The 25522-nt window shown below is 45.8% G+C and overlaps 2 protein-coding genes across 9 annotated transcripts in view; one reads left to right on the forward strand and one right to left on the reverse strand.

Annotated features, from left to right (window-relative positions):
• inaE (inactivation no afterpotential E) overlaps nucleotides 1-25522 on the forward strand; it is a 366550-nt gene that overhangs the window by 335082 nt on the left and 5946 nt on the right. For 7 of the 8 annotated variants that reach the window (XM_065225489.1, XM_065225490.1, XM_065225491.1 and 4 more), the window contains exon 10: nucleotides 18138-18273. In XM_065225489.1, the coding sequence (XP_065081561.1) occupies nucleotides 18138-18273 (136 nt within the window). The remainder of the gene's footprint in view (nucleotides 1-18137; nucleotides 18274-25522) is intronic. The other variant, XM_065225492.1, reaches the window with a different exon arrangement.
• Nucleotides 18471-19913, reverse strand: LOC135704083 (uncharacterized). Its single transcript, XM_065225512.1, has 2 exons — nucleotides 19812-19913; nucleotides 18471-19747 (listed from the first exon to the last, which is right to left on the reverse strand). The coding sequence occupies exons 1-2, from the start codon at nucleotides 19812-19814 to the stop codon at nucleotides 18599-18601; spliced, it is 1152 nt and encodes a 383-aa protein (XP_065081584.1). The 5' UTR covers nucleotides 19815-19913; the 3' UTR covers nucleotides 18471-18598.

The raw sequence follows: 25522 nt of genomic DNA on the forward strand, positions 1-25522 counted from the left end.
AAATGAAGTATTACAGTCTGTTTGTCTGTGGTAGAACCAAGAGTAGATCTAACTGGAAAAAAAAGTTATTCCATTCTTGCAATCGAATTTTGCGAAAAAGTTGTCAACAGAAAACCATCATCGCCGTAGCCCACAACTCAGAAAGCACAAGAAAAGTCTCCCCGCCGTCATAAAGTGGGTCATTCAGTGAACAAAGCAGCTTCTTCTGGCAAGGAGTAAACTCGAGTCTGCCCTGACCCAACACAGCAAATAAAGTTACGAACAAACACACACACATACAGACGCATAAAAAATGAACATTCAGCACTGGCGTTGATAGACAGGCGTGTACCATGAAAGCAAAAAGCTGAACCAACTGCCGCCACTTCAATGAAGTTCATAATTTTTGCAAAACTGGGACTGAGACTAACTAAACTGAACACGACGAAAGACAAATTAGTTTAGTGCTAATTAAAAGCAGTGCAGTGCAGCTTGTCACATGCTGATTGCGCGCCTGATGGAATGCACTGATGGGTAGCATGTAGCATGTATGATTGCAGCACACGGTGTATTTGTTTGAATAACTTTAAAATAATACAAAAATCGACTTTGCTGAAACTTTCGCCATTCGAAAGATGAAACGTTTCCCGTCAGGTTTTAAAGTTACTCTATTGAGCGTCCTATAGAAGAGACTGGAACGATTTAATGAGGCAGAATGTGAAAATTTACCAAATGGAACAAAGTCTGAATACAGTAAACGTCGTCAATATAATCGAATGATCAGTGGTATCAAGAAAGCACCGACAAACAGACATAACTCTCGCAAGTTGTTCATTAACAAGCATTTAACGGTAAATTTAAAAGTATCGTAGTTGGTAGTACCGCCACCTGTGGCGCGCATAGTCATTTCCCTTGCGGTTGACGTTTACACACTACCGCCATCTGTTCAGCGAACTACCCACAGTGTACTCAAGAGATGGCGGTAATGTTTTAGCGACGATGTTTTACAGTGAGAAATATTCAATGTGTTATGTCTGTTTGTCTGTGAAGAAAGCATTCTACGAGCACATCAGCAACTAGACTGGGACCAATCGCGTCAGTTTATCAGGAAATCCGTACTCGTGCATAGTCTGCCATAGCTGATCTCGATCGATTGTCTCGTATGCGAATTTGAAATCGATGAAAAAATTATGTGTGGACACGTTGTATTCGCGGCATTTCTGCAGAACCTGCCGAATCGCGAAAATTTGGTCCATGGTAGCGCGGGCACCCATGAATCCCACCCAGTATTGCCCCACGAACTCTCTTGCAAATGGAAACAGGCGGTGGCATAGAATTTGGGGGAGTACCTTGTAGGCGGCGCTCAACAGTGTGATCGCGCGGTAATTGCAGCAATCCAACTTGTCGTCCTTTTTGTAGATTGGGCATACGACACCTTCCACCCACTCCTCCAAAATCTTTTTTTTTTCTTTCCTTTATTTAACGTCGGTCTCTGTTCCGCAATCTAGTGCCAATCACCGACGGACATCGATTGCCATCCATTGACGGCAACCAAATGTGCAGGAAGGCAGCTTCCACACCTGCGTAGGACATCGCACCCAATCACAACACACAAGGGCCGGGACCAACGGCTTTACTTCCCTTCCGAAGGAAGACGTGACCAGAGATTTTTATGCCTCAGAAAAATCCCACCGACCTCGGCTGGGGATTGAACCCAGACCCATCGGGGTGTTAAAAAGCAGTCACGCTTACCACTACACCACCGGCGCCGGCCTCCAAAATCTTGGCAATTACCCATTCTTCTCCTCCTATATCTGTCGATGTGCTTTGATCGGTTGTTGATTTTTCCTGATTCCAATTGCTTGATGCACGACTGGTTGTCCTCGTGAATTTGGATCGGTTTCGTCATGACAACGGAGAAATTTTGCAACAGCCGGTCAATCCATTGTAACTCTTTGCAACACTCAGCGAGTGCCACAAACTCAGCTTCTGTGCTGCTCAAAGCAACGCATGTCTGCTTCCGGGATGCCCAGTGGATTGGACCAACACCAAACATTACCAGAAATCCAGAATTCGAATTTCGGGTCTTCACATCGCCGGCCCAGTCAGCGTCGACGTAAACCTCCATGACAGCTCCTCCTGATCCAAGTACAAGTTCGTGGTCGTTGGTGAACTTGAGGTATCGAAGTATCCGTTTCGCTTCCGTCCAATCCGCTTGAGATGGGCAGCTCACCGATCTTCCAAGAATCGATACGCTGACCGCGATGTCCGGTCGAGTGTTTACTGCCACGTACAACAAACCATCAACCAAACTTGAGTACTGGTGATTGTTCTACAGTCGCTCGATCTCCTCCTTTTGTTGCAGGTGGCCAGGGTCCAAGGAATCTTCGATGACTTTTGCGTCAGTCAACCCAAAATGCTCCAACAACTTCTGGATGTAAGCCCGCTGGTTGAGAGAAAATTCCTTCTCGTTGCGTCGCACTTGGATGTCCAGGAAATGGCGGATGTCTCCCAACGATGTTACCGTAAAGCTACGGTTAAGGGCTGCTATGAACTCGTTGTACCGTTGTACCAACAATCAATACGAAACTAACGATTTTAAATTGGCTCACTACTGGACTAGCCTATTGGTCCCAAGCAAACGATTAACGTACCCCATTCTAGTCGAAATTCTAGTACTACATAATGTTTGTTTTGATTCGCTATGAAAGTTTGACAGATAAAATGAGGGGTTAGTGGATTTTCCTATGTTTCGAGGGGTGAATCGATTAGCTTGGGACCGAAGAGAGTACCAGAGCTGAGCCAAAAAGTTGAGCACGTTTATTCGGGACCTTCTTGTCTTAGAGTTACCTCTATGGACATACCGCATCCACATCACCAGCTTCGTAGCCTGGCGGTTGCCGCATGAAAATCGTATCGTCCAGATCGCCGTGGAGATAGGCGGTCTTCACGTCCGCATATTTCACCAGCATGTTCCGTTCACTGGCAATCGTCAGCAATGTCCTAAATGTTACCTGCCGCACCACCGGAGCCAACACTTCGTCGAAATCCGTTCCATACTTCTGGGAAAATCCTTGCGCAACCAGACGCGCCTTGTACCGCACAATGTTGCCGTCCTCATCGAGTCTGCGCTTGAATATCCATTTACTGCCGACTGCTTTGCGGTCTGCGGGCAGTTTCGCTAGCTTCCATGTACCATGTTCCTTCAACGATTTGATCTCTTCATCCATCGCCGTACGCCACTGTTCCGCCTCTGGCCCGTTCATTGCCTCAGTGAATGTCCTTTGCCTGCGTGCCATTCCAGTGGTTTCTGAATAACGAACCGGTATCTGTCCCCTCGTATTTCTGGTCGAACGTCGTATTCGTTACCCTCATCGATGCTGTCGCATGTTGAGTCACATGACAAAGTATCTGACTAACACTCCTCCGGAACCGACTCGTCATCATCGGATTCTTCTTCCTCTTCTGGAGTTTCCTGCGATACTTCAGACTCGTATTCCACAATACTCGGTGACGTTGAACCCTCGTTTTCGATATCATCCTCAATTTCAACGAATCGAACATCACGGCTGATTACGACCTTCTTAGTTGCTTTATCGATGAACCGGATCGCCTTGTGACACTCGGAAAAACCGACGAATGTTATCTTTTCCGCCTTCGATGCCAGCTTGCTTCGCTTCTCAGCAGGAACGTGAACGAACGCAGTGCAACCAAAAATATGCAATCGTCCGTAGTCCGTTTTTTCCCAAACCAATGCTCGAAAGATGTTTTCTCGATGGACCGTGATGGAAGTATATTCTGCAGGTGTTGACCGCTTCCGCCCGGAACTGGTAGCCCATCTTTGCGTCGATCAGCATGCACCTAGCCATTTCGACAAGCGACCGGTTTTTCCTCTCCACGACTCCGTTTTGCCCCGGTGCATATCCCGCCGTATACTGGGGCGCTATTCCATTCTCCCTGTAAAATCGTCCCAAACGCTTGGATTTATATTCGCCTCCCTGGTCCGAGCGAATGACCGTTGGATTCCGAATCGATTGCGCACCATACTCCTCTATTATTTCCGCAGCTGTCGACTTTCTCTTGAGGAAATACACCATGGTGTATCGACTGAAATCGTCGATCATCGTAAGGAAATATCGTGCACCGCCAGGCGATAGCGTGCTGATTGGACCGCAGATATCCATGTGCACTATATCCAGGATCCTTGCTGATGGTCGATCGAGTTTTCTAGGGAACGGTAGTCGAGTTAGCTTGCCTTCGACACAGCACTCACATCTCGCTGAATTGCTTCGGGACAACGATGACCTAACTTCCGATGCCAATGGTGGATGCAGTCCTTTTTGTGGTGTGACGCATTCATACCGCGCTCTTCCGCAAACTTCAACTGGTACAGCTCACCAATTTTCTTCGCTACGGCTGCTACGACTCCGTTACGTTGGATCACGCAACCACGGCAACCAGAGAAAAAAAAACCTCTGCTCCCTTGGTAACCAGACTTCCAATAGATATCAGGTTCGATTCCAAATTTGGAACGTAGTACACGTCGGACAGGATAACTTCTTGCTGTTCTCCTTCCTCGTTTCCTCGCCTCGCGATCTCGGTCTTCCTGCTGACGCTCCTTCCTTCCGAAAACCGAGTTTTCTCTGTATCGCTCCACATTCAATCTCGTACGGTGTTGCAGCATTCTCACCCGTGCTGCATTCTTCTCCTCTATTAACAGTTTGCATTCGCCGCTAAACCAGTCATTTCTTCGGTCCGGGATTGCAGTACCTAGTGCCGCTGCAGCAGTACTACCTATGGCGGAACGGATGTCCCTCCAGCCATCTTCAAGAGTAGCTGCGCCTATTTAGCTGCTCTTCCGTGGGTAGTGCAACTTCCAGCTGCTGCGCATAGTCCAGGGCAACTCCGGCGTCCCGTAATTGCTCAATGTTGGATCGCGGAGTTCGACTTCGACGAATGAACCGTCGAGAGTTTTGAGCGCATGCATACTGCAACTACATAGGTAGTGGTCCGAATCTATGTTCGCACTGCGGTACGTGCGGACGTTGATAATGTCGGAGAGGAATTTCCCGTCGATTAGAACGTGATCGATTTGGTTTTCTGTGTGCTGGTCAGGTGATCTCCAGGTAGCTTCGGGTCTCCCTTCGTGTGGGCAGTGCACGTTGGTGATGCTGTAGTTGAAGAAACGGTGCTTAATCCTCAACTTGCACATCCTCGCGTTGATCGACTGCCATTCAATAACGCGTTGGCGCATCTTGCACAGCACTACAAAGCCGGTCCCCAGCTCGTTGGTGTTGCCACAGCTCTGGTAAAACGTAGCCGCTCGTGGTTTCACTCGCGGCGATCATTTTGATCGATCCTGAATACTTCTCGGTTGCAGACTTCCCGTTCAGTGAACCGTAAAATGTTCGAAACACATTCGATTACTGTTCTTCTCGGCACTCGCGAATTCTCGGCCCATAATCTAGGACCATGCCATTAGCCGGAAGAGCTCGTCTGCTCCAAGCATGGACAGCTGATTTCGGTTGTCAAGCCTTGGTTACACTAATAACAGTTACTAATAGCGAATTTGTTTATTATCCAGGTTGGAACCGGTTCCAACCCGGGTGAACCTGAACTTATTGTCAGTGCGAACCTCAACCCGAGCCAGGTTACAAAAATAAACGTTCATATTCATGTTTGACAGCTAACGAGCAGACTCAATCTTGATACCCGGTTCATATTGAAACCAAAGAAGAATACTAAGATGAAACAGTCGGAAGAAAAACTTTCGATTTTAGTGTCCTCTTTCACGGTCCCTTTCATCCAATGACCGTATGCAAGGTAATTTTGTGGTTTTGCTGCCCCCTCGGTAGAGATGAAATTTTGCGCTCTTTTTTATCAAAACAATGACACCAAAATCAGAGAGGTCGCATTTTTTAATTACTCGATTAACAACTAATCGATTATTTTTTGTTCACTGTGCTGTCAATGAGAGTGCAACACTTGTTTTAAACGATCGGTGATGATCCTCTGCAGAAGTTAATGCTTATATCGGCATGATAGGGGAATTTACGTATTCTCGGCAACCTAAGCAGCGACTAGAGTCGGTGTATAATGAGTCACGCCAAGAGTGAAGCCAAGTCTACCTATTGAACTGTCAAACCGGCTACCTATCGTGCAAAGAAAACAAACATTACGATGCTATGAAAGGTCCACGAAAGGTAATGCAATAAAATATAAAATATAATTGGAAAAATTATCATAATTACGCACTGAGCATTAAATTGTCATGGGATACGTTTGGCAATGATCAGTAATGAGAATTTCTACTATTTTTTGATAAGATAATTTGACAAAATTACTGATATAAGGATTTACTACAGCCGCTATTTTTTTTTTCTCGCTAGAAGTCATTTGAAGTTGATGTAAAAGTCCTCTGTTGCCAAGTGAAAAGAAAGGGAATCTTTCGAAAACCGTGATGCGAGTTCAACTGTTTTTCTCTTGGCGTGACTCATTATACACCGACTCTAGCAGCGACCTTCTTTCTATAGCCTTTTTCTCTAAGAAACGCACACATATGCAGTATTGGTTTGTTGACAATCTTTTGCTACCAGCTGCTCTTAACAATTTCAGTCGAATGAATTGTCAAAAACTGTTTTGAAACGCTTTTACAAAGCTCCAATCTTCTCTAGTGAGAGCGAGTATTGTCGGCAACCAGTTTTTCTTCGGCAACCGTTCCATTTGAACTGCATGTAAATCTGCTGTTCTATTATCGGCAACTCGAAATCAGCTACAATTTGTAGTGCGTGTGTTTCATTTCAAGAAAATCCTGCTAGATTGCTTTTTATCAGTGGTAAAAATATAGTCAAATTGAAGCTGAAAGCATAAAGAATCGTTTGCATGCATTCAGCGAAGTGTTTTCGTAAGAAAATCCAGTGAAAATAGTGTTTCAATTTGGGTTGCCGAAAATAGTCTGGCATGCCGAAGCCGTCATTTCCCCTATAACCGATTACAAATATTTTACTTTTCAGTTCGTTAATCGATTAATCAATTATTCGAATGAAAATCGGCCATCACTAGATGAATGTGAAACGTCATTTCAAATATAAGGACCGTACATAAATAATTATACAATTTGAAAGGGACCGGGGCTAATCACAAATTACGTCTCCACGGTAACTGAAATAAACACGAGTACTCACCGGTTGCTACTACCTTTACAATCTCGCCTATAGAAACTAAGCAATCGTTTCAGGCTCTGGTGCACTCTACATTGGTGGTGCATCGAAAAGGCGTTTGGAGCCATAAAATGGAGCACTTACCCTAAACGAACGAATAAAAGTTACTAAGCAGCAGCAGAAGTCTTCTTTAATAGTAGTAAGCTCCAACCGGTATACTTCTCGGAATAAATCCCGATCAAGAATGCCCGTGCTTTGATGTCGACACCAGAGTTAATCAACGCGACTATAAGCAAATATTTTGCAGATCATCCAAACAGGGACTTTATTAAAAGTTAATCCGAGTTGGAGCTTACCGCCATAAAATGATCACTTGTTTAGATAGATCACGTGCTGTGCTTTCTACCTACATTAATTTCGGTGTAATGGCGTTCGGCATAAAGGCGTTCAGCAAGTGGTATTCAACTCTGCACACCTTAATCCGTGGCGAGTGATTGAGCAGTGCCGAAAGCTGTGATATGCGATATGCCGAACGTGGTTTCAATCCGAGGGGGGCGACACATCTTAATCTCAATTCTAGATGCTCAAAAAATCTCACACTAGCGAATCAATCCTCGAAAAATCATCTTTCATTTCTCGCATCTACTTGCATCGTGTATCATCTTTTTGCAGGAAATCTTCAAAATCGACATAAATCTTCCATTCCAAAACACAATCTTTTCTGCATCGTAGATAGAGTCGCCCCCCTCGTTTCAATCAAAGTGTCACAGGAGTGGAACTTCGGATCAGAAAGTGGCTCCACTTGTCATTTGCGAACACTAGCGCACCTAGCGGTAGAAGGCATCTTCTGCCTGCAGTTAAGATAGGCAGCATGCTATGATAGTGTGAGTGCACAAAGAAAGCCCGTGTGGAACGCTACCACAACACATCGCTTGGTGAACAGAAAAACGAACACTTTTTGATTCACTGATTTGTTTGCACTTCCCCTTCTGTTCTGTGAAAGTGTGCCAATCAACGTGTCAATTTTCCATGAGTTTGGCAACCCCGAGAGTTATGACTTTTTTGCATTGTGTTAACATTCTCAATTTATTCAGCTTCCCTTCATTCTCATTAGTGCGTTTGCGGATCGGGAGGTGGAAGAGGAAGCGGAAGCTATCAAACCTGTACGGTGTTCAACCCGTCTACCAGATTCCGGCTCGATGTTTCTGCTGCTGATTTCTTGCAGATGTGCAGAAACGAAGGCGTAACCCGATCGATGGTGGATGAAATTGCCACCTGCTCCCTGTCAAATTATTCCCGACTGTAACCCTAGTACACAACTGAAAAGAGTACACATATGATTTTTGTGGAAAAGAGTACATAATTTCTTAGAATTAATGAAAACACATAGTTTAACATTAACAACATTTTTATTGTGATCAAGTATATGATTTTAAAAATACACACTCATAAAACCGTACAAAAAACCACCTTTTGTACTTGTCACTGCTTCGGACACTATCCAACAATGTTTTATTGTTTTCGATTGCATGCAATCCATCTTGTAATTGAATTTAACCATGATCAACGATTCAACAGATTTTAGCAGCAAACAGCGTAATCCGACCAGTAGTTGTTCATGAAGTTGTACAGGCGCTCGACGTTCGCATTCTGGCTTGGTATTGCAAAAAAGAATTGCGCAATCTTGAGAAGTTCCGTACTAGCACTAGGAACAACGCTTTTGAAATATTTGGTCCATTTGTGAACTGCATGTAACTTCCTGAAATCCTCGTCATCGCCGCTGAATTCCAAGAATGAAGACAAATTCGACACTTGATCGAATGGCAAACTTTCGTTGATTTGGACATTTTACTCAGAGAGGTACTCCAGTGATCCTGTTACGTCATCCCACTGCGGTAGTTTATCCAGAACCATCCATTCAAAAACTACACTTGCACAAAGGAATTATTAATTTTTTCTACAACGTCAGATTTGGGGCTGTCCCGAGGGGGACGACTCTATCTACGATGCAAAAAAGATTGTGTTTTGCTGTGGCTAGCTGCGCGCACGCTGAGTAGATAGAAAGAAGATCGATGACGATTTTGAAAATTTCATGCAAAAAGATGATGAGCGATGCAAGTAGATGTGACAAATGAAATAAGATTTTTCGAAGATTGATTCACTAGTGTGAGATTTGTTGCGCATCTAAACTTGAGATTTAGATGTGTCGCCCCCCTCGGGCTGTCCCGCAGAATCTTCTTGACTTGCAGAGGCAGAAACTTCTGCGAAAATCTTTCCCCAAGTTGCTTTCGTACGGTCTCGATAACACAAACAGCTTCGATCAAACTGTTGTCTGCCGCCTCAATGCTTTGGATGTTAATGTGAAACATTGACATTAAGAAGTGCACGAACCACAGGTATGCTTCATTGATTTCATCCTTGAAGAAATCCTCCAAAAGTTTTGGTGGGCTGTCGATCGAGTTGAAATAACTTTTGAGAGCCGGATAAAGATGAAAAATTCTCTCGACGGTATGCATTAGAGAACGCCACATAGTTTTCGAGTGTTTCAGGACTTTCTTGTACTCGGTGTCAACAAAAGAACAGAATTTTTTCAATTCTTCTGTTCGAACTGTGTACATCGAGAAATATCCGTAAACCTTCAAAACCAGAGCCTCTATATTTACATTCAAGCGATCAAATCCATTATGGAACAGATGGGCAGGGCAACCGATCCCCACCAAATCACACTGAGTTGCTTGTTTCATGTGATAATACACGTTATTTTGCCCTGCACGATTGATGCCACCAAAATTTGTGGAGCAATTATCACCGCCAAATGCAATGCATTTGTTAAGCAAATCAAGCTTCTTCAAATTTTTGGTCATGAATTCAGATATACGTACCGCTGTTTCATTCTCCAGAGACTCAACTGACAGCATTACATGTTGAATCCCCTTTGCTGGATGGAAGTACTGAACGAGCACCGGAAACATTTCGATCGATCCATGGTTGCTTCCATCGGTGCATGCTCCGATGTATGGAATATTCAATTCACGCATCTCATCCAGGCACATTTTGACGGAATGTGGTCCCAATACTTCATTAGCGATCGCCTCAGTTTTCGTCCTAGCACATTCAAATTTAGCAGCAACCTTCTTGTACAACTTATTCCCACAATCACAGCTTAGGAAACTGTAATTGTGTTGCACAGCATGGTAAGCCAACGTAGCCTCAGCAGCTAATACCTTCAGTTCTAAAGGTGATTTTCGCACTACAAATATTTCCATCAACTTTTGTGATGACCCCGCTGATCTCAAATTGGAACAATGCTTCTGTGACGCCAAATGCTGTGTTAAATCTGTTAGCAGAATGCAACGGTAACCCCTACATTCGACCAGTTTACCGAACCCCTAATGTCGACTATCCTAGCCGACACCACTGGTATGCTTAACGTCTCAAGATTATGACAAGTGTTTTGACAGATGTGACTAACCTAACATTATAGTATTTTACAAAGTATTAAACGTTTTTCATGTGTACAACACGTTCGAGTTTTTATTCGTTTTAGTCCTCGGTTTTCCGGTAGTTTATTCCATATTCTGACGCAATTCCACTGTGTACCTGTCCGCTTCGTCCAACAGGTTATGGGCCCAGGGGAAGTTGCGCGAAAAACAGTATAAACGGTTCGCGAAAGTAATCGGTCGTTCGGAAGCTTGCGTGCGTGTTTTCGTGTTGACATCATCGGCAGCAGAGCGACGATGGAAGCGCTGAATAAGTTTGTCCGGTTGAACAACCACAACTGGCAAACATGGAAGTTCCGTATGGAGATGCTCCTTACGAGGGAGGATCTGTGGTACGTCATCGTTTCTCCGAAGTCGGAAAAAGACCCTGAGCAGTGGGTGAAGGACGATAAGAAAGCCCGAGCGACGATGGGACTGTGCGTCGAAGAGAACCAATACGGACTAATTAAAACAGCAGCTACTGCCAGCGATTTTTGGAACAGCCTGAAGCAGTACCACGAGAAGGTAACGGTGACGTCGAGAGTATCCCTGTTGAAGCGGTTGTGTAGCCTGAATCTGTTCGAAGGAGGTGATCTGGAGATCCATCTGTTTGAAGTGGAGGATCTATTCGACAGATTGACACAAGCTGGACAGGAGTTAAGCGATTTATTTAAAGTTGCAATGATATTGCGCAGTCTGCCAGACTCTTATTGTGGACTCGTTACTGCACTTGAGAGTAGACCGGATGCTGATTTAACAGTTGTGCTCGTCAAGTCAAAGCTGCTGGATGAATTCGAGCGTCGAAAGGAACGTCTAGTACCCGGTTCCAGTGGAAGATCTGGAGAAGCGAAAGTGCTGAAAAGTTTCAGCAAGCGGAATGTCTCCGTTTCAGAACGTGCATGTTTCTTTTGCAAACAGAAAGGGCATTTACGCAAGGATTGCCCAGTGCTGTCAGAGCAGAAGAAGCATAAAGGCGATAAGAAGAAGAAGAACGATTCACCGGCTGCGAAGCAAGTCGTGGCAAAGGACAAGAGCGCTGTTTTGTTCCTGATGGATGGGATTCGGCGGAACAGCTGGATCATCGATAGCGGAGCAAGCGTTCATATGTCGAACGAGAAGCGATTTTTCGAATCGATCGATGAGACGGACGTTCAAGAAGTGTTTTTAGCTGATGGATCGTCTGTTAAATCGGCTGGATGTGGCACTTTGAAGGTGTGTACCGTCAATGGTTCTGGCGGAGTGGTCGATGTAACCCTGGAGAAAGCGTTGTATGTTCCGTCGCTGAACAGTGGGCTGCTGTCTGTGACAATGTTGACGTCGAAGGGATTTCTGGTGATCTTCAGGAAGAATGATTGTGACATCACGGATGAAGCCGGCAAGGTGGTAGCTAAAGGAGACCGCTGTGGCAACCTGTACCAGCTAAGGATAGCCGAAGAAGCACTGAAGGTCGAGAGTAAGCAACACAACGAGTTCTGCCAGCATCAGTGGCACCGTAAATTTGGCCACCGAGATCCGACGATTGTGAACAAGCTGTGTAAGGAAAAACTCGCCGAAGGTGTACTGGTGAAGGATTGCGGGATTCGACTGGCATGTGAGACCTGCATGAAAGGAAAGTTGTCACGTACTCCGATTCCACGAACGGCTGAGCGGAAGTCAACGCAAGTCCTGGATTTGGTGCACACGGACCTTTGTGGACCAATGAGGACGCCCACAACGAGTGGGAGCAGATATCTAATGACGGTGATCGACGACTATAGTCGATATACTGTTGTTTACCTGCTGTGCAAGAAGTCGGAAGCTGCTGATCGGATGGTTGAGTATGTCAGGTATGTGGAAACCCTGTTTAATCGTAAGCCCAGGATAGTGCGATCGGACGGTGGCTGCGAGTATGTGAACGAGCGACTGCAGAATTTCTTCCAAAGAGAGGGGATTAAGTGCCAATATACGACAGCCTACACGCCGCAGCAGAATGGTGTCGCCGAAAGACGAAATCGCTACTTGCAAGAGATGGCGACAACGGTGCTGCTGGATGCGAAGCTTGAGAAGAAGTTCTGGGGAGAAGCAGTCGTGACAGCGGCGTACCTCCAGAATCGATTGCCTTCACGGTCAGTTGAAGTTACTCCGTTTGAAAAGTGGTACGGTAGGAAGCCGAACCTGGGACATTTGCGTGTGTATGGGTGCAAGGCGTGGGTACACATGCCCGATGTGAAGCGGGGAAAGTTCGATAGCAAGGCCCGGAAGCTAACCTTCATAGGATACTCGGAACAACATAAAGCGTATCGTTTTGTTGACCTGGTGACGGAGAAAGTGACGATTAGTAGGGACGCTAAGTTTTTGGAGCTAGATGAGGTTCAATGTCAGAAGGAGGTGGCTGTACTCCAGGCCCCAGAAGAAAGTGACACGGAATTGATTCTATGTGAAGAGTCGGCAAGTGGCAAGCAGCCACCGGCAGAAGAGCCAGTGGTTGAACCTGTGAATGAAAAAGAACAATTGGATGATCCTGAATTGGATGATATTGACCGTAGTGAATACGAACAATTTTTTGACTTGAATTCGTCTTCGTCTTCGTTGGAGGATCCGCTAGCAGTGAAAGAAAAGCCGCAAGACGGTGAAGAATCGGAAAGTGTACCTACTGGAATGTCATTCCGTAGGAATCGGAGAAAGTTGCCAGATCGTTTTTCCGATTACGTTGTGGGAGTAGCGGCGCAGTCAGTTAAGGAGCCGGTTACCTACATTGAGGCAGTGAAGAGTGTTGACGGTGATGCTTGGCGAAAAGCAATGGGCGATGAACTTTAGTCGCATTTACGGAACGGCACGTGGGAACTGGTGGACCCTCCGGCTGGGAAGCGTGTCATTGGAAGCCGATGGGTCTACAAGATCAGGCAGGATGAAACGGGAGCAGTTGTTCGATTTAAGGCACGGCTGGTGGCGCAAGGATACGCGCAGCGATACGGAGTTGATTTCGACGAAGTGTTCGCTCCGGTCACCAAGTATGCTACGTTGCGGACATTCTTGGTGCTGGCTGGCAACGAGCGATTATTGCTAAAGCATCTGGACGTCAAGACCGCCTATCTCTACGGTAGTATTGACGAGGAGGTGTACATGCGCCAGCCACCCGGTTGTGAAGTTCGCGGACAGAAGCAGAAGGTTTGTCGATTGAAGCGCAGCATATATGGCTTAAAGCAATCGGCGAGGTGTTGGAACCGGAAGCTGTCGGACGTCCTGCTGAAGATTGGATTCGTGGCGTGCAGTGCTGATCCGTGTATGTACGTGGCTGTCAGGAACGGCAAGAAGGTATACCTAATCGTGTATGTGGATGATCTGCTAGTTGGATGTGCTTCTGAGAATGTGCCAATGTGTACGAAGAGCTTCGCAAAGAATTTGAGATGTGTTGGCTGGGCGATGCAAAGTATTTTCTCGGCTTGGAACTACAGAAGGACGACGACGGATTCTACAACATGAGCGTGAAGGCATACATCGAGAAATTGATCGTGAAACTAGGACTGCAAGATGCGAAGGTGGCGAAGACGCCGATGGATCAAGGCTACGTGAAGGACAGGACGACGAGTGAGAACCTGAAGGACGCATCGATGTACCGAAGCCTGGTTGGTACAGTGATGTATGTGGCAGTCACAGCGCGTCCCGACATTGCATCGGCTGCTTCCATATTGGGCAGAAAGTTCAGTGCTCCGACGGAAATCGACTGGACAGCGGCAAAGCGTGACGTACGTTATCTCAAGGCAACCAATACCTGGAAGTTGAAGTTGGGTGGCGTAGGCGGAGAGCTGCTGGAGGCGTATTCGGACTCTGACTGGGCTGGTGACCCAGATACACGCAAGTCTACTACCGGTTTGTAGTATTCTATGCAGGAGGAGCTGTGTCGTGGGCTAGCAGAAGACAGGATTGCGTGAGTCTTTCGTCCATGGAGGCCGAATATGTGGCGCTGGGTGAGACTTGCCAAGATGTGCTGTGGTTGAGAAGATTGCTGAACGACATGGGTGAGAAGGAGAAGTGTGCCACAATGGTGCACGAAGACAACCAGGGCTGCTTGTGCTTCGTCAGGTCCGAGCGAGCGAGCAAGAGGACCAAGCACATCGAAACGAAGGAGTGTTTCATCAGGGATCTCTGTGACCGTGGCGTAGTGAAACTTCAATATTGTCCCACTGATGAAATGAAGGCGGACATCTTTACCAAGGCGCTTGGAACGGTGAAGCATGACCGGTTTACCGAGCTTCTAGGTTTCGTTAAAGGCTGAGGGAACACCGTTGAGGAGGAGTCTTAGCAGAATGCAACGGTAACCCCTACATTCGACCAGTTTGCCGAACCCCTAGTGTCGACTATCCTAGCCGACACCACTGGTATGCTTAACGTCTCAAGATTATGACAAGTGTTTTGACAGATGTGACTAACCTAACATTATAGTATTTTACATTTTTCATGTGTACAACACGTTCGAGTTTTTATTCGTTTTGGTCCTCGGTTTTCCGGTAGTTTATTCCGTATTCTGACACAATTCCACTGTGTACCTGTCCGCTTCGTCCAACAAAATCCGTTTGTCCTTTGTTGGCAATTGAAATCTTCTTTTGGCAAGTTTCACAAAACACTTCAAACTCGACTGAAGTTGGTTTGAACTGTGGAAATTCCTTCTGGAGGATGTCCGAAAACTTATTCTTCCGGCGAGACATGTCAGCACGAAGAACCTGTTCATTAAAGAGCAATTTGGAATGAGTAAATACTTATTGTTTTACAAACTCTTTCATTTACTGATCTTTAAAACTATACAAGTTAAAAGTCAATATTAGATTCGGACAAATAAAAGCAAATTCACATTGATATTTCTAGATAGAGCTGGAATTAGGGCCTAACAGCTTTTGTAAACAATGACTTCTCTGGATGATTTCTAGAAATTCAAGGCTCACCCACGCAAACCAACATCCTCATCGGGTAGGGGAAGTCTTTCCCTACCCGATGAGGATGTTGGTTTGCCTTAGTGAGCCTTGAATTGCTAGAAATCATCATGAGAAGTCATTGTTTACAAAAGCTGTTAGGCCCTAATTCCAGCTCTATCTAGATTTCCTCGAAGACAACAACAATTTTTAACATTCAATCCGATCGGGCTGAACGTGGTAAACAAAACAAACAATTAAAAACCCACGAGCGGACTGATTTGCGACAAGCTGTCAAACGAGGGGTGCTGCTGCAATAAAAATTACAATTTACAATATTTTGAGGGGTAAGTGAAAGTGTTTTTGTTACAGGTGCTAGCAGTGCAAGCAAACCTTTTTTTTTCGAAGCAATTCGCGACGTTTTCGTATCATGTCTTAATAAATGAACATTTATCTCATAAATTCGAGAGAAAATGTACTATTTGGGAAAAATAATGGCATGTGTAGACTGAGAGAAAATATATTTTTTTTGCTAGAAGGTATTGAGACTATAAAAAGAGTACAAACGGCATCATTTTGCAAAAAAGAATAATACGCGCAATTTTCCGCCGGAAAAGAGAACATGTACTCTAAAAAGAGTACGTGTGATAATCTTATTCCCGACTAAAGCAACTCAGAGTTTGAACGGGCGAGAATTCAATCCCACCTTAGGAGCAACATCCTAGAGCCAGTTTTTAATAAAACCTCAAATTCGATCGGTAGACCACCCATCGTTCTGGGGTCCCTTGATACGAGCTAGTTCAACAGAAAGATGATGACAGAGATGCGTCAGCAAAATTACCGGATCTGGTGAAGGGGATATGCTTGATGTCGGACTCGTGGAATAGAATGTAATTGCATTTTTAACTGCAATGATCCGTTCCTATAAATCCTATACTATTTCACTAAGGCAATCGTACTCCGATCCAGGTCTGATGGAATATGTGGGGTTAATACCTATTGACTTCCCCCAGCAGTACTAGGACTTCATTCAAAATTATATGGACATCCCTTTAAAGTCCTGTGGATATCCCATCGTAGCCAATATCAATTGCACCATAGGTAGCTTTTGACAAAACCGTCGGTCGCTGGAGGTAACCAGTTTCAGCCATCTTGACTGCCGTATCGACAAGACCTTCTCGACCGGCAACGGTGTGGATGAACTAGATTGAAGTCAATTCCGAATAGAAGCTGTTCTGGATGAAATCACGAGCCGCTGGGATTTTTACTGTGAATCGGATGAGACAGACTGAGTTTTGCTAGATTTAAAGAGATTCACGGTTCAAAGAATACTTACCGATTTTTTTCGGAGCGATCCTCGAAACCGGTTTGTCGGTCTTAAATTCTTGATTGAATCGTTGTTTTACCATTTTTATAAATGACAACATCACTACCTTCACTTTTGAGTAAACACAGTATTCAAAAGAGTAGTCAACCTTAGCAACGACTACTAGTCAAAGTGTGACCTATCGTGCCGAACAGTGTGCCGTGCTGTGTTTTAGCACAGTGTGCAGAGTTGATTACCCCTTGGCGTTCAGAGTAGTTAAAAATATAAAAAACTTTAACAAATTTCTTGTACATGGAGATCTTGAATGTCTCGAACTGAAAAAAATTAAGAACCCAGGGAAATTTTCTAGAGTTAGCATGTAAGGAAACTATCGTCTGAGAAGATTTGAAGGATTAATTGATTTTGCAAAATGTTATTCGTTCTTCTGTTGGGATTCTATTTGATTTCCAAAAAATATAAATTAAGTAGTTTATTTCGTTAGACTCTAAGATTGCATTTGCATAAATTATGTGTTTCGATATGTATTTAAGCGGCCTAAAATTATTTGGAATCAGTTCAATTATTTTCTACCTACATCGACTAAATTCGGCATCTTGAAGCTGCTTTTTTTACCGTCCTCAAGAATGAAGCACATCATAATTTACACTAATGAAGTTCATGGAAACAACTAAAAGTCATCACCATGGGTCATCGTCATCGTCGTTCCAGCTTTACGCAAAAACGGGACCCAAGCGATAAAAAAAAAACGAGCCAAGCATGCAAACGAAGCAAAATTCAATTAGCAATCTAATCAACCAAACTCTACTTTGTCTCCTTGCTCCGGGTCTTCTTGCTGTAACTCGTTAGTGTTTGGCCATCTCCAACCAGCCGCACACTGAATCCATAAGGTCAAGAACGGAACGGAAGAGGGAGGTGGCTGGATCCTTGCCAGTTTACACCACAAGAACGATAGTCATTCCATTCGGTGTACATTTATTACCTACTACAGCACTCCGCCCTACATAGTAGTTTTGTAACTTACTTCGTTATCCACACTTTTCTTTTTACCATTCCTGCAACCAGTAGAGAGAAGAGTACCTAGTAGTTTGATTGCATTGATGACCTCGACCAACCTCCGACCCTTGCCTGACTGCTCGCCCACGTTGACGTAATAGTAGATGTACCAGTTTGTAGCTCCTGACCCCCATTATTTGAAGCATCATCTCCCTTGGCCATACAACCGCCCATATCCATTATGCCAACTCTAGCGACATTAATTGTTTTCGTGTTTTATTTTCTTCTTCCTTCCAACCAAAATATAAAAAAGCAGACAAATTCTGAAGAAGCGTGAACCCGTCTACCAGGCGATCTGGGCCGACAATACCGCCTTCGACGAGGTGCTCATCTCGCCCGTGATGCTGCAGGACCACATGCCGGACAAGGTGCTCGCCGCACTCAATAAGGTAAGACTGCCGACGCCACCCCTGCCGACGCCGAGTTTGGCACAACCAGCATCGGAATCGATGACACTTTATTAGGAGCTTGGATGGATTGTTGCTCACTATCTCTCTAGCTTTATATTAATTAGCTCATTAGATTGGTGTTACTTAATAGAATTGGTTGTGATATTGATGTTACGCTGTTTCATAGCTAGAATGCTTTTGTAGTTAGGTTCATTAGTTTAGTTATTTATTTTCATTAAACGTTATTGAAGAGATTTGCATTTCTATTAATAAGAGTAAATCACAGCGCTTGCAACATTTTTTTCCATGGTCAACTACACAATAATCATAACGCGTTCTGCTTCGAGTGCTGCGAATAGAACGCAACCTTAGCCCGCACGGCTTTACAGCCGTATTTTGCCACATCCATATTGGTCAACAGTTCCTCCATCAGGCCGGGATGTTCACTCAATTCCACCCCGAATTCGGCCGCTTCCTGTCGAATACACTGCATCAGATCTTCCCCATTTAGCTGCCTCAGAACAACCCTCTCAATGGGCCCATTCAACTGTCCCACCCTCCGATCGTCCTTCAACGAAGCTCCCTGAAACACGTACAGAACCGTCATCCGAACGTCGTCGTTATTCGCCACGAATCGCAACCTGGTATCTATTTTGTTAATCAACTCCACATCGTCACTGCCCAAGTGATCCACGACGATCAAATTACGACCGCAGCTCAAATCCACCTCCCGTCCATGTCGGATCCCGTACAGAAACGACTGAAACCGATCGTATTGCCGTTCCGGTGTCGCCAATGCTTCCCACAGGAACTGGTGCACGTTCGAAAGCCACTGAAAATTCTGCGCTACAATACTAGCCATCAGACTTTTACCCACCCCGGTAGATCCGAGCAAAGCGATGGACGTGAAGCGTTCCTCCTGACGTCGATTGAAAATATCAACGATTCTCTCCACCGCAGTCCACTGCCCGACCACACCGGCATCCAATGCAGCAGCAACCGGGGAAAAGTCAAACTCCTGACTGCAGTAATCCTCCACTCCATACAGCAGCAAATGGTACTGCTTCCGGTACCTTCGATAGAAATCTTCCCTCAAGTCTTCCTTACTGACAATCCCCGCCAGCACTGCCACCAACAGCACCAACGAGTATGCAACCAACATCCTTACTCCAACCAACTTTTTTAGAAATCCTCCGGTTCCCACCGACGCAGCACCATCAACATCGTCATCATCCTGGCTCATCAGTTTCCGGATTTTAGCCTTCGCCTTGCCACTATTTAGTTTCTGCTTCTTCTCGCTGGGACGGTTTCCCGTGGTAGTTGTGGGGGGCGACAGTCGAATAGGTCCGGATGTGTCCACGTCCATCGGTTGGACCGGTTGCACCGGGGAAGGCAGGGAAAAGCTAAAATCGTACCGTTTCTTCTCCGGGCTAGTTTGGTCGTTGAAAATCGACAGCGCATCGCTCGACGACGACTGGCGGAAGGATCGGTTGGAATGAGGTGATTTCGAAAGGATTGTAGTCGGTGTTGGTACTTACCATTTTGGGATGAAGGTTAAACTTGTGGAAATTAACTTTACTGCTTAAAGCGTTTTATCACATTGGAAAATAGAACAACGGAACCAACGACGACGCCGTGCGTGTTCGTTATTATAAGGGAAACCAAAACAAACGTAAACGTCAAATCGAATGCTGGTGCGCTGATAAGAATAGACAAGGGGTGCTTCGATAGCGATTTGCGATGATGTTTGATTGTAATTGAGGAAAAGTTTTATAAAAATATTTTTATTTATAAATAGGGGAAAAAGGGGCATAGTGAACAGGTGGAGCATAATGTTCATCCGGTACTACAACCCAAAACCGATAAACGGGATGTTTAGTGGTCTTGATATAAATACATATTCATAATCTGCATTAACAATGGAACCGAAATCCAAAATTTCATCAATTTTGGTGCATTAGAACTATTTTAAATAAGTGCGATTACATTAGCAAAAACCACGATCGTAGCACCACTTGGTGGGACTTTGTATGGTAGCGAACTAGTTGACAGTTGATTTAGTGTCGAACATCAAAAGTTTAAATCTTGATTTAAAAATCGAGTCATATGTCAATGAAATTAATAAAAAATATCGCTGCGTTCAGAAAACAAAGCTCTTTCAGGTGATGAATAAAAATACCCAGTTTTACGAAATTAAACAATTCAATTTTCAGATTTGTGCTGTAAGCATGCTGTCGGTTTGTTTTGATTTTTTAGTATGAATTTGAAGGCGAGTCAAACCCCCGATTAGCGAGTCAAACCCCGATAGTCCAGCAATGATTTTGTATTATGAACGGGGGGATTCTGTAATGTAATTTTAGGGCAGCTGCATAAATGTTCCTATTTTGTTTTTTTCCTTGTCAACGGTGGTTATAACAACCAACATTATTAGAGTGTTGTGAACAACCCTAATGCGGAGTGTAACAGTTTTCCTCGTTCGTTCGATACTCCGCAAAGTCGCAGAGCTCGCACGTTGCAGCATAACTGTTGGCATAACCGTCACTGCGCGATGCTGCAGATGCGCATCAATGATTTTAATGTGGTTGTGAGTTGTTGTTGTTTTGTACTGTATTGAATCCTACAATTACAACAAATACAAATCCTTGACACACTGGCCAGTTACATCAAGGAATTCCGGTTCGAGGCCGACTCCAACGTGACGTTTGCTGCCTGGTGCTCAAGATACGACGATCTCTTCGAGAAAAAATGCTGCTAGGCTGGATGAAGAAGCAACAGTCCGCCTATTTTACCGAAGATTCCGAAAGACAACCGGTGGCCAACCTCAAGAACCTGTTCGGTTTCAAAGAATCGGTGATAAGTCGATGTTACCGATACCTGCAGATAGTGAAGAACTCTGCAGAGGACCACGTAGCGTTCGCTTGGCAAGCTTTCAGAGGAGCAATTCAAGTGCTACGAAAGTGTGGCCTAAAATCGGAGAACAACGTCGAGATTCGCACCCGTCTCCTCACGAAGATCGAGGAGAGGATCGTCGTGACATTGGAGCAGCTTTCTGAGGAATGTCAGTGCCTCTACAACCTCAAACACGACAACTTAATTAAACTAATTAGTTACGGTCAACGGTACCAAAGAGGCCAAGTAGCCGATGACAAAACACGTCAGCTGATGAACTGAAGTCGAACACACCGAAGAAGTTGTTGAACTGCCGGCTGATTGATCGAATTGGCTCCAACCAGTGGACACTAAAGGCCCAAACACAATGTGGACGGAAGCGGAACGGAAACGGAAAGTTTGACAGTTGTCACAAATGACATCAAGATGCCTAACCGAAGTCGATTTGGTTTCAACAAGTTTTCAATCCGACAAGTTGGCTTACTCAGATCGGGCTTTTCCGCTGCCGTTGCCGTTCCGCTTCCGCTGTCATTGCGCTTGGGCCTTAACGATTTTAAATTGGCTCACTACTTGACTAGCATATTGGTCCCAAGCAAATCGATTAACGTACTCCATTCTAGTCGAGATTCTAGTACTACACAATGTTTGTTTTGATCTGCTATGAAAGTTTGACAGATAAAATGAGGGGTTCGTGAATTTTCCGAGGTTTGCATCGATTAGCTTGGGACCGAAGAGAGTACCAGAGCTGAGTCAAAAATTTGAGCACGGTTCTTCGGGACCTTCTAGTCTTAGAGTTACTTCTGTTACACCAAGTACGATCGATTCGCAAGTTTGGCGGTACAAAAAGCGGACACCGACCGGAAACCAAAATTCGCCTTGTTGGTTCTGCGGTAAATTTCACTACCACAAATTTTCCGACTGTGGCCAGTTCAGACATCGTAATGAGTACTGCAACAGTGCCAAGTCCCGAAAATTCTGGAAGGAGACGCAAGAAGCAAGCAGTGTCAGCCAAGGTGGTGGTCGTCGACGTATGCAGTGTGCAGTAGCGACGCAGATTTGTTTCCGTTGGCCTTTCTGCAACTCGACACCGCCTCAGACATCACTGCCATTAGCAGGGAGATTTGGCGGAAACTTTGCAGTCCTGCGTTATCTTCAGCAACGGTGAAAGCGAAAACGGCATCTGGTAGCATCGCTCGACGGAGACATCAGAAGCAGCAGCATATCACGTGTCTGGATCACCAGCGTCGACAGCTGCATTTAAGCCGTATTTTGCGAAGGTCTTCAGCGAGCAGCTTGGCTTGTGCAGCAAAACGAATGTGAAGTTGAAGCAGAAAGAACACGTTCGACCCGTCTTCTATCCGAAGCGTCCTGTAGCTTACGCAATGTACGACACCGTTGATCACGAGCTCAACCGACTACCTTACCTTACCAATCAGGCTAAGGCCCTGTTGTCCTCTGCTGTCCGAAGAAGGTGTCTCCACTCTACTCGATCCATGGCCACAGTTCGCCAGCCTCGTAGTCTGCGAAGGGTCCGCAGGTCACCTTCTACTTGGTCGATCCACCTTGCCCGCTGCGCGCCTCTTCTTCTTGTTCCTGTTGGGTCGCTTTCTAGGACCATTTTCACTGGGTCGTCGTGCGCCATTCTTACGACGTGCCCAGCCCACCGTAGTCGCCCAATTTTTGCAATGTGGACGATGGATGGTTCTCCCAGCAGCTGGTGCAATTCGTGGTTCATTCGCCTCCTCCACGTTCCGTCATCCATCTGCACTCCACCGTAGATGGTACGCAACACCTTCCGTTCGAAAACACCAAGGGCGCGTTGGTCCTCCACGAGCATAGTCCAGGTCTCGTGGCCGTAAAGGAGCACCGGTCTAATCAGCGTCTTGTAGACAGTCAACTTCGTGCGGCGACGAATTTTATTCGACCGGAGCGTCCTCCGGAGTCCAAAGTAGGCACGATTCCCTGCCATAATGCGTCTTTGAATTTCTCTGCTGGTATCATTTTCGGCGGTCACCAGTGAGCCCAAATACACGAACTCATCGACCACCTCGATTTTGTCACCGTCAATCTGAACTCGGGGTGGGAGGCTAACATTGTCTTCCCTAGAACCTCTTGCTTTCATGTATTTTGTCTTTGATGCGTTGATGGCAAGTCCAATCCGTCTAGCTTCAGCCTTCAGTCTGATGTACGTTTCCGCCATCATCTCAAAGTTCCGTGCCATAATGTCAATGTCATCGGCGAAACCAAGGAGCTGGATGGACTACCTGAATATCGTGCCACTCGTGTCTATCCCAGCTCTTCTGATCACACCTTCTAATGCGGTGTTAAACAGCAGACACGAAAGTCCATCACCCTGCCGTAACCCCCTTCGAGATTCAAAGGGACTCGAGAGTGTCCCTGATACTCGAACAACGCACATCACTCGATCCATCGTCGCCTTGACCAATCAACCGACTAGAGAAGCTGAAAATCATCAACCCGGTCGATTATTCGGAGTGGGCCGCTCCGATCGTCGCCCTTATAAAAAAATATCGTACTCGAACGATAACCCAAATGGTGGAACTATTCCACGAATGGTTTGGATGATACCCTGAACACGTCGTTAAGCAAAATAATCGTACTAATTTTATTAGGCCGTAGTTCACAAAGTCAATGACTCCATCCAGTTTTGCGGAGACTACTCATTGCGTCTGCACTACAGCAGTATCCACTTCCGGACGACATCTTCACCAAGCTGGCTAATTTCAAGATCTTCAGCCAGATAGATTTGTCCGATGCCTTATTGCAGATGGAAGCCGATGAACAGTACCGTAGTTTGTTGATGATCAACACTCATCGTTGCCTCTACTTGTACAACCGCCTTCCGCCGGGTGTGAAGATCGCGCCTGGTGCGTTTTAGCAGCTCATCGATACGATGTTAGCCGGACTCAAGGGTACCTTTGGCTATCTCGATGACGTCATCGTTGGCGGTGAAACGGAAGAGGAGCACGACCGCAGTCTACGGGAAGTTCTACAGCGTATCCAAGATTTCCGATTCACAATCCGAGTCGAGAAGTGAGCGTTTCGCAAGCAGCAAACCCGTTACTTGGGGGCACATCGTCGACAATCGTGGGTTACGCCCGGATCCGGTCAAGATCGAGGCAATACAAACAGACTGTCGCGCACGAGAACGAAGCGGGTGTAGTAAAAAACGTCAACCGTTTCAACCCCGTATGCAACACTACCCGACTGACAATCTCTTCAAGCCAGAAACGAAGTTTCACTGGAATCCAGAGTGCCGACGCGAGAGATCATCAGCCATAGATTCCCCGACGGTACTGTAAAGGTTGTCCAACACGCATCCAGGCCACTCACGAAGACAGAGCGAGGCTACAATGAACCCGACCGTGAAGGTTTGGCCATCATCTTTGCCGTTACGAAGTTCCAACAGATGCTCTTCGAACGGCACTTCCGGCTTCAGACCGATATGCTTCACATCTTTGGTTCCAAGAAGGGAATCCCAGCCAACTTGCTGCTCTACGATTTCGATATCGAGTACGTGTCCACCGAGAAGTTTGGCAACGCAGACCTAGTATTCATCTTTGGACCTACTCTCGTGGTTGATCAACCAGCGCGTCAAGCCTGAAGAGGACTACGTCATCGCGAGCTTCAACCTGGAAGAGGATCTCAGGGCAGTTGTATAATAGAGGTAACTCTAAGACTAGAAGGTCCCGAAGAAATGTGCTCAACTTTTTGTTAAAGTATTGCGTCTCAATTTTAGAGTCGTCGCGCAAAGCACCCAAGCAGATCCACTGCTCCGCCAAGTCCACCGCCAAGTCCAAAACGGCTGGCCCCAGTTTAAACTCGACGGGTCAGACCGTCGTCGGTTCCAATCGAGACAGGAATCACTCTCCGTGGTGCATGGGTGCATTCTATTTACCGAACGACTCTTCATCCCGTCGCTGCATCAAAAGCGGTGTCCCGAATAGCTCCATCATGGCCATCTAGGCATGCAGCGAATGAAGGCCATCACAAGAAGCTACGTGTACTAGCCGAGCTTGGATGCCGACATCGTCAACTCTGTCAAGGCATGCCAACAGTGTGCGTCCGTAGCTAGATCACCTCCTCACTCTACACCGGTGCCGTGGCCCAAAACGATCGCTCCGTGGCAACGCGTCCACGTCGACTTCGCTGGTCGGATAGAAGGCGAATAAAACCTGCTCGCTATCGATTCGTTCTCCAAGTGGCCCGAGATCATCCAAACGACCCGCATCACCTCTGCAGCGACCATCAGCATCCTGTGTGGGTTGTTTGCTTGGCTTTGTATGCTCGTAGCTTTAGTCAGCGACAACGGTACCCACTAGCGCTGAATTCGCAGATT

Source organism: Ochlerotatus camptorhynchus, unplaced genomic scaffold (assembly GCF_037179485.1).
Source record: "Ochlerotatus camptorhynchus isolate MF236.1 unplaced genomic scaffold, CSIRO-AGI_Acam_v1.1 ptg000230l, whole genome shotgun sequence".
Taxonomy (NCBI): Eukaryota; Metazoa; Arthropoda; class Insecta; order Diptera; family Culicidae; genus Ochlerotatus; species Ochlerotatus camptorhynchus.